The sequence below is a fragment of the Cydia strobilella genome, chromosome 8 (assembly GCF_947568885.1).
Source record: "Cydia strobilella chromosome 8, ilCydStro3.1, whole genome shotgun sequence".
Classification (NCBI taxonomy): domain Eukaryota; kingdom Metazoa; phylum Arthropoda; class Insecta; order Lepidoptera; family Tortricidae; genus Cydia; species Cydia strobilella.
This window is the reverse complement of record NC_086048.1, coordinates 12,046,687-12,058,615: the sequence shown is the minus strand read 5'-3', so window position 1 is coordinate 12,058,615 and position 11,929 is coordinate 12,046,687. Positions and strand designations below refer to the sequence as shown.

The 11,929-nt window shown below is 40.3% G+C and overlaps 4 protein-coding genes across 4 annotated transcripts; 2 read left to right on the top strand and 2 right to left on the bottom strand.

Moving 5' to 3' along the window:
* Nucleotides 1–890: 890 nt before the first annotated feature.
* Nucleotides 891–1,966, top strand: LOC134743646 (UPF0389 protein CG9231). Its single transcript, XM_063677226.1, has 3 exons — nucleotides 891–1,145; nucleotides 1,369–1,591; nucleotides 1,651–1,966. Exons 1-2 carry the CDS (start codon nucleotides 943–945, stop codon nucleotides 1,577–1,579), a joined length of 414 nt encoding a protein of 137 aa, XP_063533296.1. The 5' UTR covers nucleotides 891–942; the 3' UTR covers nucleotides 1,580–1,591; nucleotides 1,651–1,966.
* On the bottom strand, nucleotides 1,712–4,133 carry LOC134743647 (protein MIX23). The gene is made up of 3 exons (XM_063677227.1): nucleotides 3,979–4,133; nucleotides 3,447–3,719; nucleotides 1,712–1,889 (listed from the first exon to the last, which is right to left on the bottom strand). The coding sequence occupies exons 1-3, from the start codon at nucleotides 4,006–4,008 to the stop codon at nucleotides 1,782–1,784; spliced, it is 411 nt and encodes a 136-aa protein (XP_063533297.1). The 5' UTR covers nucleotides 4,009–4,133; the 3' UTR covers nucleotides 1,712–1,781.
* A 935-nt stretch (nucleotides 4,134–5,068) lies between these two features.
* On the top strand, nucleotides 5,069–8,028 carry LOC134743645 (large ribosomal subunit protein eL24). The gene is made up of 5 exons (XM_063677225.1): nucleotides 5,069–5,153; nucleotides 5,279–5,354; nucleotides 5,641–5,726; nucleotides 6,436–6,597; nucleotides 7,862–8,028. Exons 1-5 carry the CDS (start codon nucleotides 5,149–5,151, stop codon nucleotides 7,998–8,000), a joined length of 468 nt encoding a protein of 155 aa, XP_063533295.1. The 5' UTR covers nucleotides 5,069–5,148; the 3' UTR covers nucleotides 8,001–8,028.
* Nucleotides 8,029–9,832: 1,804 nt separating this feature from the next.
* LOC134743644 (ATP synthase subunit beta, mitochondrial) lies at nucleotides 9,833–11,731 on the bottom strand. The gene has a single exon (XM_063677223.1). The coding sequence runs from the start codon at nucleotides 11,612–11,614 to the stop codon at nucleotides 10,070–10,072; it is 1,545 nt and encodes a 514-aa protein (XP_063533293.1). The 5' UTR covers nucleotides 11,615–11,731; the 3' UTR covers nucleotides 9,833–10,069.
* Nucleotides 11,732–11,929: the final 198 nt, after the last annotated feature.

Here is an 11,929-nt window from a genome sequence, read left to right as displayed (position 1 = left end):
CCCCCCCCTCCCCCCATTTGACCGAACGAGATGCTCTTATGGAAATTTCAGTAGGACTTGCAGAGAAAGCGCTATTATTGTTTGTCCTTTTCATAGTTCCACTTTTCCTTTCTGCCTACTTCAAAAAAGTCCTAAGTGACGTAGACGTTTTTTGATGCCCACCGTTTTTATGGTGGGTACACTCTTTATCGCTCTCACTTATGGCCTGAGTGCGACGCACCAAGGTCGCGGTGAGTAGCGGTAGTCTGTTACGCTTTTAGACGTAAATTTTTACAAGGTCACTCCAGACTACGCGGCGCGAAGCCGTAAACGCGAGTGTGGAGTCGATTTCGCTGATTAGCGAACTAAACTCCACACTCGCGTTCCCAGCTTCGCGCCGCGATTCGCGCACGAGTGTGGAGGGCCCTTAAGATTTGTTAAACTGGAATAGACCTGAGTGGTGGGGGGAACCGTCAGAACGACTACTGAAGTACTGAAACTACACAACACTACTCCCACTGAAAGATACATAAGACTATCCTTATGTATAATATCTTTCAGTAGGAGTAGCATAGAAAGCGTTATTATTATTTGTCCTTGTTACAGTCTTACATTTTTTTTAATACCCCACCGTAAAATTGTATGGTTTATGGTGAGCTACAAATCTACTAGACCAATCATATTGTCGCTTGTCGCATTGCGTATGTTTTGTCCCTCACGGGCGCTACGGTAAGCCACTTCTATATGGTCCTTTACCTTCTATGGTCCTAGATCATTTACGTCACGAACTTTTCTGATTTGCAGACGAAGTTGCATTTCGTGTGTAACATACTTTATCAACTCGACTGTCAAAAGTGTGAAGTGTCAAATGATGAGCAAGAGGGAAGGAGGAAAACTACACTACACTACACTTTGTCATTGTTTTGAGCAAAGTACTACTGTGCAAGTGTGCACGTTTATAAAATGATTAAACACTTTTTTCCGAGAACAACTGCGTTATGTTTTGTGAGAAGGATGTGTACGCCAGCCACCCCGCCTTCGACACCGGCATCGAGCTCGTCTTCTGGTTCTATGTCGAAGAGATACCGACCTACAGATTTTCAGAAGTTTGTCCTTGTTTGGACCAAGAAGTATAAGAGCAAGGAGGAAATCCCGGCATTTGTCTCGTAAGTACATTGATTCGTCCAAGCTTAATAATTATGAGTTTTATTCTAGGAAATGATGATGTTATGCAATGTTGTCTAATTGTAGTGTGATTATAGAAAAATCTGAAGGTCAACGGCGTTGTGTTCCACTGTGAGCGTAGACATAACAACCTTGTATTATTTGCAACTGATAAGCTGCAACACCTATTGCTACAATTAACTAATCTACTTTGTATTATTTTAGAGCTGAAATTATTGAAAGGTCCAGCAGTGAAGCTCGCATAAAAATCGCAAATGTTCTCATGATCCTGACTGCTCTTGCAAGTTTTGGGGCCATTATGGCAGGAAAGGCAGCAGCAAAGAGAGGAGAATCTGTCCATCAAATGAACATGGACTTCCACAAAGAATATAATGCCAAGCAGGACGAAAAAGAAGCAATTGCTGCAGCCAAGTAGAACATGACAAGAGTGATTGAGCCATACCAGCCTAAACATTGTAGTCATTAAATTGCTGCTACTGCTTGCAGGTTTTAATAAGTGTTGTATACTTTAGATATTATTAGATTAAGCATTAAATGCAACAAAACAACTTTTAACTCAAATCTATTTATAATATATACACTATAGGCTCAAAAACAATTATTTCAATTCTCAGTCTTCATAAGTTGTCAGGCTTATAATAGCTTCTACACTTCTCTGTAAACAGCTTTGTTGTTTTTTCACGGATCACCTCTTCCACACTCAGTTCAGTTTGCAGAAGACGTAGCTGTCGAGAAACCGATAATATTTATAAGCATAATGTATAATATATTTTAATAATAAATATACATATTTTAACACCTATCACCATTTGGAATCCCTTAGTTTCGTGAGTATCAGGATGGCGGGTGTACATCAACAAATGGAGCTGCGGTATACGTCAGGAGTTAGTGCTAGCAATGTGCCAAATGTGCGCCAAAATTGGAGCAATGTGCTCTTTAAACTCCAGAGATATTTAAGATATAAATGACGTACTATATATATATAGACGCCTGCTTATTTGAAATAGCGATATCACAAATCATATCTTTATCATTGCTATTTCAAATAAGCAGGCGTCTATATATATACTTATTCAATTCCATATTACTCTTTAACCACTCTCTGAATTTGATTGTGCTTCATACATATGGAAGCACATTGCGAGCACTAACCGTAGGCAGTACTTTCACCCTTGAGTAGGCAGCCATTAGCTAGAACTGGAAATGAGCCCCCCAACCTGACGTCAGGTTGGCGGACGTCATTTATATCTTAAATATCTCTGGAGTTTAAAGAGCACATTGCTCCAATTTTGGCGCACATTTGGCACATTGCTAGCACTAACTCCTGACGTATACCGCAGCTCCATTTGTTGATGTACACCCGCCATCCTGATACTCACTTAGTTTCCTGTGGTTTTATTTTAATGATGGATTGGTCCATGACCTTTGGCAACCTAGAAGAAAGTTCTAAGAACTATATTATTACTGATGAACCTTATAGCATTGCAGCATACAGCATTATTGGCAATGTGCAACTTACATGAGAGTTGGCTGACTAAAAATAAGCACTTGGGCATATAAATATAAAATTCCTCACATGTCTGGCCAATGTTCTATACAATGTTTTTAAGGTTTCCGTACCCAAAGGGTAAAAATGGGACCCTATTACTAAGACCACTGTGCGTCTGTCACCAGGCTGTAACTCATAAACTGTGATAGCTAGACAGTTGAAATTTTCACAGATGTATTTCTGTTGCTGCTATAACAACAAATACTAAAAAGTACGGAACCCTCGGTGGGCGAGTCTGACTCGCACTTGTCTGGTTTTTTATCTTCAGGAAAAATATTGAAATTACAAGAACCAATCAATAACTGCCAAGACATTTAATTAGCCACAACATTTCATCTGTAGGTATAAATCGAGCTACCTAAGTATAACACATGCATAATTCTGTTTTCAACTCCATGTGTCAGAATGAGACTTAAGATGTTGCAGGTGTTTATGAAACAATGTACTGGTTTTAGGAGATTATGCAATAGTCCTACTGAATCTGTCTTATCTTCTGTTAACACTAACACTCTTATCATATGCCTGGTTCTATATGCATATTTTTTACATTTTTATTACAGAATAAAGTAAATTAGCCTACAACTACATAGAAAAACAAACACTGGACGCTGATTATTTGAGTGATCAGAATAAGTCTAAGGAAATATTTTAATTTGCATTTAAAGGTTGACATTGCAATAACTTAAAATTATTTGTGATCGTTTTTATCGTGATACAGAATAACTTTAATTACCTTTCGTTGTTCTGCCTTTAAATTTTTCAAAACATCATAATCATCAGGCCTCTCTTCCTTAGCTGTCCTTAATTTTTTTACCTTATCAGCCGTAGACACTATGCAATTTTTAATGACGACTTCCCGGTCGGTATGCCCCTTCTGAATCTGCGAGTACAAGTCTGCACATGCCGAGCTTGCATCTATTTTCTTTCTAAAGGACTCTGTGGGGATGGATGTATTAAGTGCATACACTATCTTGTCGTCTAATACACGCATCTTCTTCAGGACATCCTAAAACAATAAAATAAAGCAAGGTTTGATTCGATTATTTGCTTTGTTAATACAAATAGATACCTATTTCGTTCTTTCAGGTGTAACAGTATAATAATAAGTACGCTTTTATTATTAGCATTAGTAACAAACAATCACAAATGCCTAGAAGATTCTGATTAGTAAGATTCACCTTTGTGGCAAAATATCAAAACAAATTTAGTGTTCGATAATGATTACTACCGGCCTGTTCTAATTTTAGAAACCATATTTACATTACCTGAAACTCAGAAAAATCTGGACAAAACATTGCAACGCTTTAACTAATACAAATTTGCAAAGGATTGAGTATTTTGTTTATTTAAACTAATTAGATAACACAACTTTGATTCATTTTCAATTCGACCGACTGCGACTGCAATATTTTAGGTTAGAACGTTTTGAAACAAACTATCAATCCATGGCATATATTATGAATTAACTTTATAGCCTGAGATGTAAATGATGCAGGAATTTTTTCCCAGTATCTAATGTAAGCAATTATATATGCCTACTTTGATCGCTTCGTTATCATATTGGTAATATACTCGCTTTATTTATTTATTTTATATATCAGGAAAAAAATATGGCGAATTGTAGAATTTGAACGATCTTCTTGTGCTGCTAGGATAAAAAAACACCAATTATCTAAAAGAGTCTACCAACAAGAGAAGTTTAAAAAATGGTGTTTAGTGTTTAGTATTATAGTTTGTCAAGGGACTGTCTCATTTCGGGCGTAGACGGGGCTGTCTCTGTCTTGCACTGTTGCTGGCGCCCAGAAGAAGGGGATGAGTGTAGTTTTTTTTGTTTCCATTTACTGACAAGATTTGCTTGACCAACTATAATATAATAGTTAAATTTAAATAATTCTTTTTTATAATTTTGTTAACCATTAATGTGCATTGCTTCAAATACAGGAAATTATCCGCGTCAATTATCTGATATGTACATACATGTAAGCAATTATAATTAAATAAATAAATACTATTTCAAAACTCGTGAAGTTGTTACTTATCATGTTGTTGAACTTGGCGTTAATATGATTAACTATCATTCATCTCACTACTCACTAATACATATATATTATAATTATTGTTGTTACTAGTAATAATTTTGTGTTATATCATATACAAAGTTTATATACGTAGTTATAAGTTTGTAAAAGCCACTAGATATAGTTAAGTAACTGTAATTTAATTTAATTATCTGTATTTGCTACACCCTATTCAGGGTCCATGTGATACCATAAGAAATATGTAAATACTACCCAAAAATGTACCATGGAAGCAAGAAATAAATGAATACTGAATACTGAATACTAGTAATTTTTCTGTTTCTGTTCTGTGGTTTGGTTGTGACAACTCCGAATGTTTGACATGTTTGACAGTTCTTTCGCGTTTGACAATTCAAAATGAAGTACGTTTTCGCAAATTCTGATTTATATCTTAATGTATTTGTGTAATCTTGAAACAATTTCTCATTCAATTTAAGAAATAATCAAAATCCGTGTGTCCTTCTTACTATGTTTGAATTATTTTCAGGATCGGTCTGTGCGCGTATAGTGGATACAAGATCTATCCCGGCCATGGGAAAACTATGGTCAAAGTGGATGGAAAGGTAAATATTCTATTACGTTTAAACCCTAATTTAAATTCTAGTTCAAAGACAAGGAATTTAATGTAATGTTCCTTCAGCAAATGAATATAATAATCATGTTTACATCATTGGTCCTAATATAACCTCTTTGAGTAGGAACCAAGTTTACCCGTTTCAGTTTATTTAGGTATAAATACTTAATTCACGAATAATTAGGATAGTTACTGTCTCTCTACGTAAATGCGTAGGAGTATTTTCTATTATTTTCGACAATCCTCATTAATTCACTTTTTCGTGCTTGTTTCAGACCTTCACGTTCTTGAACTCAAAATGTGAGGCCGCCCACTTGATGAGGAGGAATCCTCGTAAAGTGACATGGACTGTGCTCTACAGGTAACATTACAATATTCTGTTATTTGGTTCTAACCTAATCTAGTGGAAATTTCAATCTTACCTTGTAACCTGCTACCCTTGTACATGGAAATGAATTTGAATTATATTTCTGCTATAGTAATTGAATCTTATGACAGACATTATTAAGTACACTAAAATTGCAAAAAAAAACTTGTTACTCTGGAATGAGTGTTAAGTACTAATAACATCAGTATGTTTATTAAATTCAGCATTTTTGTCCATAAAATTCTTCCTCCTTATTTGTTACTTTGATATTTGCATGTATGTGAAAGAGACAAAACCTATTATCACAATAAGCCCACAACTCTCAGAGGTCTAAATTTAATAGCTGAAAGGGTCTTGTAGAATTTAAAGTCTCATTGCTGACCCAATATTAAATCAGTGGAAAGTGAGGGGCTTAGTTGTAGAAATTTAACATACACAGTTTCAAACACATTTCTCTCATGGTTTATGTAAATTTAACCAAACTGTAGGAGACTTGCATATCATTATTCGAACTGGTGGCACTTAGAATCCTTATTATTCCTTATCAGTGTACAGTCACCGTCAGATACATCGGAGCAGCCGGGATGCACTAACGCCTTGACAATAGAGGCGTGTTCAGATATTTGTGATCACTCCGGCCGCTCTGATATATCGGACAGCGACTGTACTCTTCATTTTTTTATAAAAATGTAAATGTCTTTAGGCGCAAGTTCAAGAAGGGCCAAGAAGAAGAGCAGACCAAGAAGCGCACCCGCAGGAGCCAGAAATACCAGAGAGCCATTGTTGGTGCTTCCCTCAGTGACATTATGGCCAAGAGGAACATGAAGCCGGAGGTGCGCAAGGCTCAGAGAGACCAGGCCATCAAGTGAGTATACTCTCATGGTATTATAAATAAATAATCTCTCTATTTTATGTATTAAATAAAATGATTAGCTGCCGATTGTTATAAGCAACTTGGTTTCGTCTCTACTAGTGACAACATGCAAAATTTTATGTGGAGATACAGACTGTCTTGTAGCTGGTAGGATGAAGGTTTAGACTCGCTGTTCCATTTGTGCCCAAAAATCTCCTGAGACGGCAAAGTCACAACCTTTTGGCAGTCCCAATCACATGGGGTGCGGGCTCTAAGGCTGCTGAACTCGCTTCTGACATGGGCACCAGAATGTGATATGTTTGCTACTCAGTGGATGGTTGTGTATCAGATGTGTCTGCGATGGTGGCCGCTTAATGTGTGCTTGTTTGCCACCGATTTGGGTTAAAAATATCTTCATAAAACATGTTCATATTGTACGACAAACAAGTTTCAATGTAAGCATTTTTGGTCAGGGAAATTTGAAAAAAAGGAAGTCGAGATTTTTTTTTCTGGGTTTGTAGTGGACACCCTGAGTACTTGCATGCTGAAGGAGTGTGACATTTGTTTTGGCAACCTAATCCCAAGAATAGGGTATTTGACTAAGCACCAAAAGATTAATAGAGAAACGTAGACAGCAGTTATTTTTAGACATAATTTTTATTTAAAAACCCGTATAAAATTATAAAGAGTAGGTAATTTGATTGTGACGTCACATGCTAGTGTTTCATGTAGCAAAATCGTTTTGACAGTTCGCAAAAAGAAACTGATTTGACTAGTAGTCAAATCCCCTATTAGTACTGCTACTGGCACTAGTTTTCATGAAAGCACCTGTCATTTGACCACGCATTTGTCCTACCAACCCAGAAAGGACACTAGTTGTTTTAGACAATTTCTGCTTCCTCTGTCCCATATCATTGGGACTAGAGTGAATTTCATCTTCAATAAGTTGTTTTAAAGTTTTTATTCATATTTACAAAAAAGTTCTGTTAGTTACTGACAAACAACACACAGCCCACAGATTCTGGAGTCCCAAATGTGTTCAGTATAACCTAAATATTTATTTACCTTGCAGAGAAAAAAAAACCTATAAGCAAAATCACAGGATTATTATAATTTATACTTTAAGTGGGTATTTTTGCCCTCCATGGCCTCCATCTTGTACTTGTTTTTAGTAATCAACACCTTACCTTTTCTTTAATTTCTTTGTAGTTTTACATGTTCATATGAAAAATGTATAATTATTGGTGCAATAAAGAATATTTACTTACTTTCCCAGGGCTGCCAAGGAACAGAAGAAGTCCACAAAGGCCGCCAAGAAGACTACCGCTCCCCCCACGAAGGCGAAGGCTGCCCCCAAGGCCAAGGCCGCTAAAGTGAGCCAGAAGTCCGCGCCTCGCGTTGGTGGAAAGCGATAAAACCTTTGTAATTAAACATCTAAGCTAACATTGGTTTTTTTTCTGTTCCCAATGAATTTTTGACTTCGTAACTTTATTTGGACTAGTTAGGAGGTGAACATATCAAAAGTCTCCGGCCGTAGCCCTTGAGCCGCTAGAGTTAAGTACCACAAAACACTTATAGCGCCATCTATTCCCGCTGTCTTATTTGGGGGCACGATCAGGGACCGGCCCGCTATCCCTTATCGGGGTTTTATAAGGGTATTGCATAAGGCTTAACTCACCATACCCTTTGCCAGACGAAACCCTTTGTTTTGCTTTTAAAAACCCTTATATAAAACTACCACATTTGAGTAATCGGTAGCCCAAATACCCTTACAAAACCCTTATCATCCGCTCACCAACACCTTGCATATTGCTTATAAGGGTTAGCCTTATAAAGGGCTTCCCTTTTAGCATATAAGCGTGCTAATTTAAGTCATCTACCTTGTTAATAAAGCACACATTACTTCGAATCCGAGCGATCGTCGGCGGCGTTCTTTGACTAGGCACGTATTTTCTTTCCTTTTCATACACTACCGTAGATATATACTAATCCTGGCTCTTTCACGCAAAGGGAAACCTTTATAAAAAGCGCTTAAAGATAAGGGTAACCCTTATTAAGAGCTAGCCTTATTTTTGGTTAGCTTTTCGGTAAGGGTATGAATGGGCTTGCAGTTCAAAAGGGAAAGTCTTTCAATGTGTTAGCCGTGTTTAAGTGTCGCCCATTGAAAGGGTTTTATCGCGGAAAGGGTTGTCCGGTCCCTGGGCACGATTTTTTTAAACTGTCTGTCTTCTCTTCTTCTCTACAATAAGAAAGCTTTGTCTTGTACGAATGTGTATATCTGTCTGGCAAACTGCACTAAAAGGCTGACAGCCGATTAAAAAACACGTTTTATTTTAATTTTGTAAACATATAATGTATGGTGCGTTTTCGAAGGAATGTTATGTAACAGGACCACAAGTCTGTTGTGCCACATGGGGTCAACCTTTTTGCTGTTGAGTTTACGGTGAATAAAATGATCATAATATTATATGCATTATAATTGTTACATAATATTTGCTGTGACTTATTTTTCAATAAAAAGGATAGACGCGTACAGTCAGCAGCAGAAGTTGCTAAGCGGGCATGGTGTTCAAAATGATCTTGACGTGGCTTTATTGATAAGAGAATAAGAGCGTGTCAAGGTAATTTTGAACACCTCGCCCGCTTAGCAACTTCTGCTGCTGACTGTACTTATACTTTTGGGCCATTCCAGCCGGGCTAGCACATGATTGGCGCGAGAGTAGTTTCTAGTAAAAGACTGGTAGTCTATCTCGCGGCGAGATACTGTCGCGCCAATCATGTGCTCGGCCTACAGGGCCGGAGAGGCGAACTAGACAAGTACCGGTTCCGAATGCCCCTAGATAGTCTCAAAGCTAAGTTTGAAATGGAAACCCTTGGTCTAAGCTCTAAATAATTCGATATAATGTAGCAGCGATCAATAAAGATCGTCTGCCATCTCTTGACCAATCGAAAGCAAAAATAATTTACGCTTTTAAGCAGGTGCTGCCCCCTACCTACACTTCACGCTGGCTCTGGTAAGGTCACGGTAGTACTATTAGTTATTCTTGGTTATTCTGGTAAGGTGCCATCTAGTGGCTTAAATCTAAAAATTTAATGGAAACTTGAACCTATTGCGTCGCGCCACTGAATAGGGGGCTTCTGTGCTGCCGTCTACAGTTCATGCACGTGATGCACGCTCCCTATATGTGATGATCATATCTCAAGGTAGAAAAAAATATATATTTTTTTTTACAATTTTATTTGCGACAAAATGCACCGCAAAGTGTTCGGTTCAGACATTACATGATTCAGTTGGATTTTTCTTTAGATATTTACAATATCGGTACTACTTCCATAATGACTATATTGGATTACATTATTTAAAATGTTATAGCAATGTAAACTATTACTGAACAAAACATAAACCTTAGTCCTTTCCGTTTCCGTCTTTAATTCCAATAAATAGACTATATTCTTCCTTACACTACATGATTGATACATTTATTTAGGTGCTCTTGGCTAGAGTCTCAGCCTTGGCGACAACTTCCTCGATGGGCCCGACCATGTAGAAGGCGACCTCGGGCAGGTGGTCAAACTCGCCCTGCAGGATCTTAGAGAAGCCCTTGATGGTCTCCTCGAGTGGCACCAACTTGCCGGCGTGGCCAGTGAACACCTCGGCCACCTGGAAGGGCTGCGACAGGAACCTCTGGATCTTGCGCGCGCGCGACACCGTCAGCTTGTCCTCCTCGGACAACTCGTCCATACCCAGGATGGCGATGATGTCCTGGAGCGACTTGTAGTCCTGCAGGATCTTCTGCACGTCACGGGCGACGTTGTAGTGCTCGGCGCCGATGATGTTGGGGTCCATGATACGCGAGGTGGAGTCGAGAGGATCCACAGCGGGGTAGATGCCCAGCTCTGCAATGGCACGTGACAACACAGTCGTGGCGTCCAAGTGAGCGAAAGTGGTGGCCGGGGCGGGATCGGTCAAGTCATCAGCGGGCACGTAGATGGCCTGTACTGAGGTGATGGAGCCCTTCTTGGTGGTGGTAATTCTCTCCTGCATAGTACCCATGTCAGTGGCCAAAGTTGGCTGGTAACCCACAGCAGACGGGATACGACCCAGCAGGGCAGACACTTCAGAACCAGCCTGAGTGAAACGGAAGATGTTGTCAATAAAGAGCAGCACATCCTGACCCTCCTGGTCACGGAAGTACTCAGCCACAGTGAGACCGGTAAGGGCGACACGGGCACGGGCGCCTGGGGGCTCGTTCATCTGGCCGTACACCAGCGACACCTTGGAGGTCTTGTCCTTGAGGGAGATGACACCAGACTCAATCATTTCCTGGTACAGATCGTTACCCTCGCGTGTGCGCTCGCCCACGCCGGCGAACACGGAGTAACCACCGTGAGCCTTGGCCACGTTGTTAATGAGCTCCATGATGAGTACGGTCTTGCCGACACCGGCGCCGCCGAACAGGCCGATCTTTCCTCCCTTGGCGTATGGCGCCAGCAGGTCCACGACCTTGATGCCGGTGACCAGGATCTCTTGCTCTACGCTCATATCCACGAACTCGGGCGCCTCGGCGTGGATGGCCGCCCTCTTGTCGGTTGGGATGGGGCCGCGCTCGTCGATGGGCTCGCCGATCACGTTCATGATGCGCCCGAGCGTCTCCACGCCTACAGGGATGCGGATGGGTGAACCGGAGTCGTGCACGGCCTGTCCGCGCACCAAACCCTCGGTACCGTCCATGGCAATGGTGCGCACCGTGTTCTCTCCCAAGTGCTGCGCCACCTCCAGCACGAGCCGGGGCTGCCTGTTCTGCACTTCCAGGGCATTGAGGATGGGAGGCAGGTTGTCTTCGAACTGTACGTCGACAACGGCACCGATGACAGCGACTACTTTACCTTGTCCCTTGCCTGCGGCCTTCGCTGCATAATCACGTTTGTTGACCAGAGCTCCAGCGACTAAGGGTGTCTTGTCGGCTACAGATTTGTCCACTACCGACTTCGCGGCCAAACGACCGGCTCTACAGGCGGTAGAGAACATTTTCGTATAATAATTTGATCGATCGAATAGGAAAAAATTCAAAAGGGTCACGCTTACTCCGAAAAATTTACGTAAGCGGCAGCAAGTGCGAGACGACGAGGAGGAGAGGGGAAGGTTGCGGCAGGGCGGGGCAAGGAGAGTGTCACAGAGTAGATAAAGCTGTGATCAAATTTGGAAAATTTCTATTATATATATATATATATTGCTGGTCAAGCAAATCTTATCAGTAGAAAAAGGCGGCAAATTTAAAAAATGTAGGCGCGAAACATGCGCGAAAGGATATCGTCCCATAGAAAATTTGAATTTTGCGCCTTT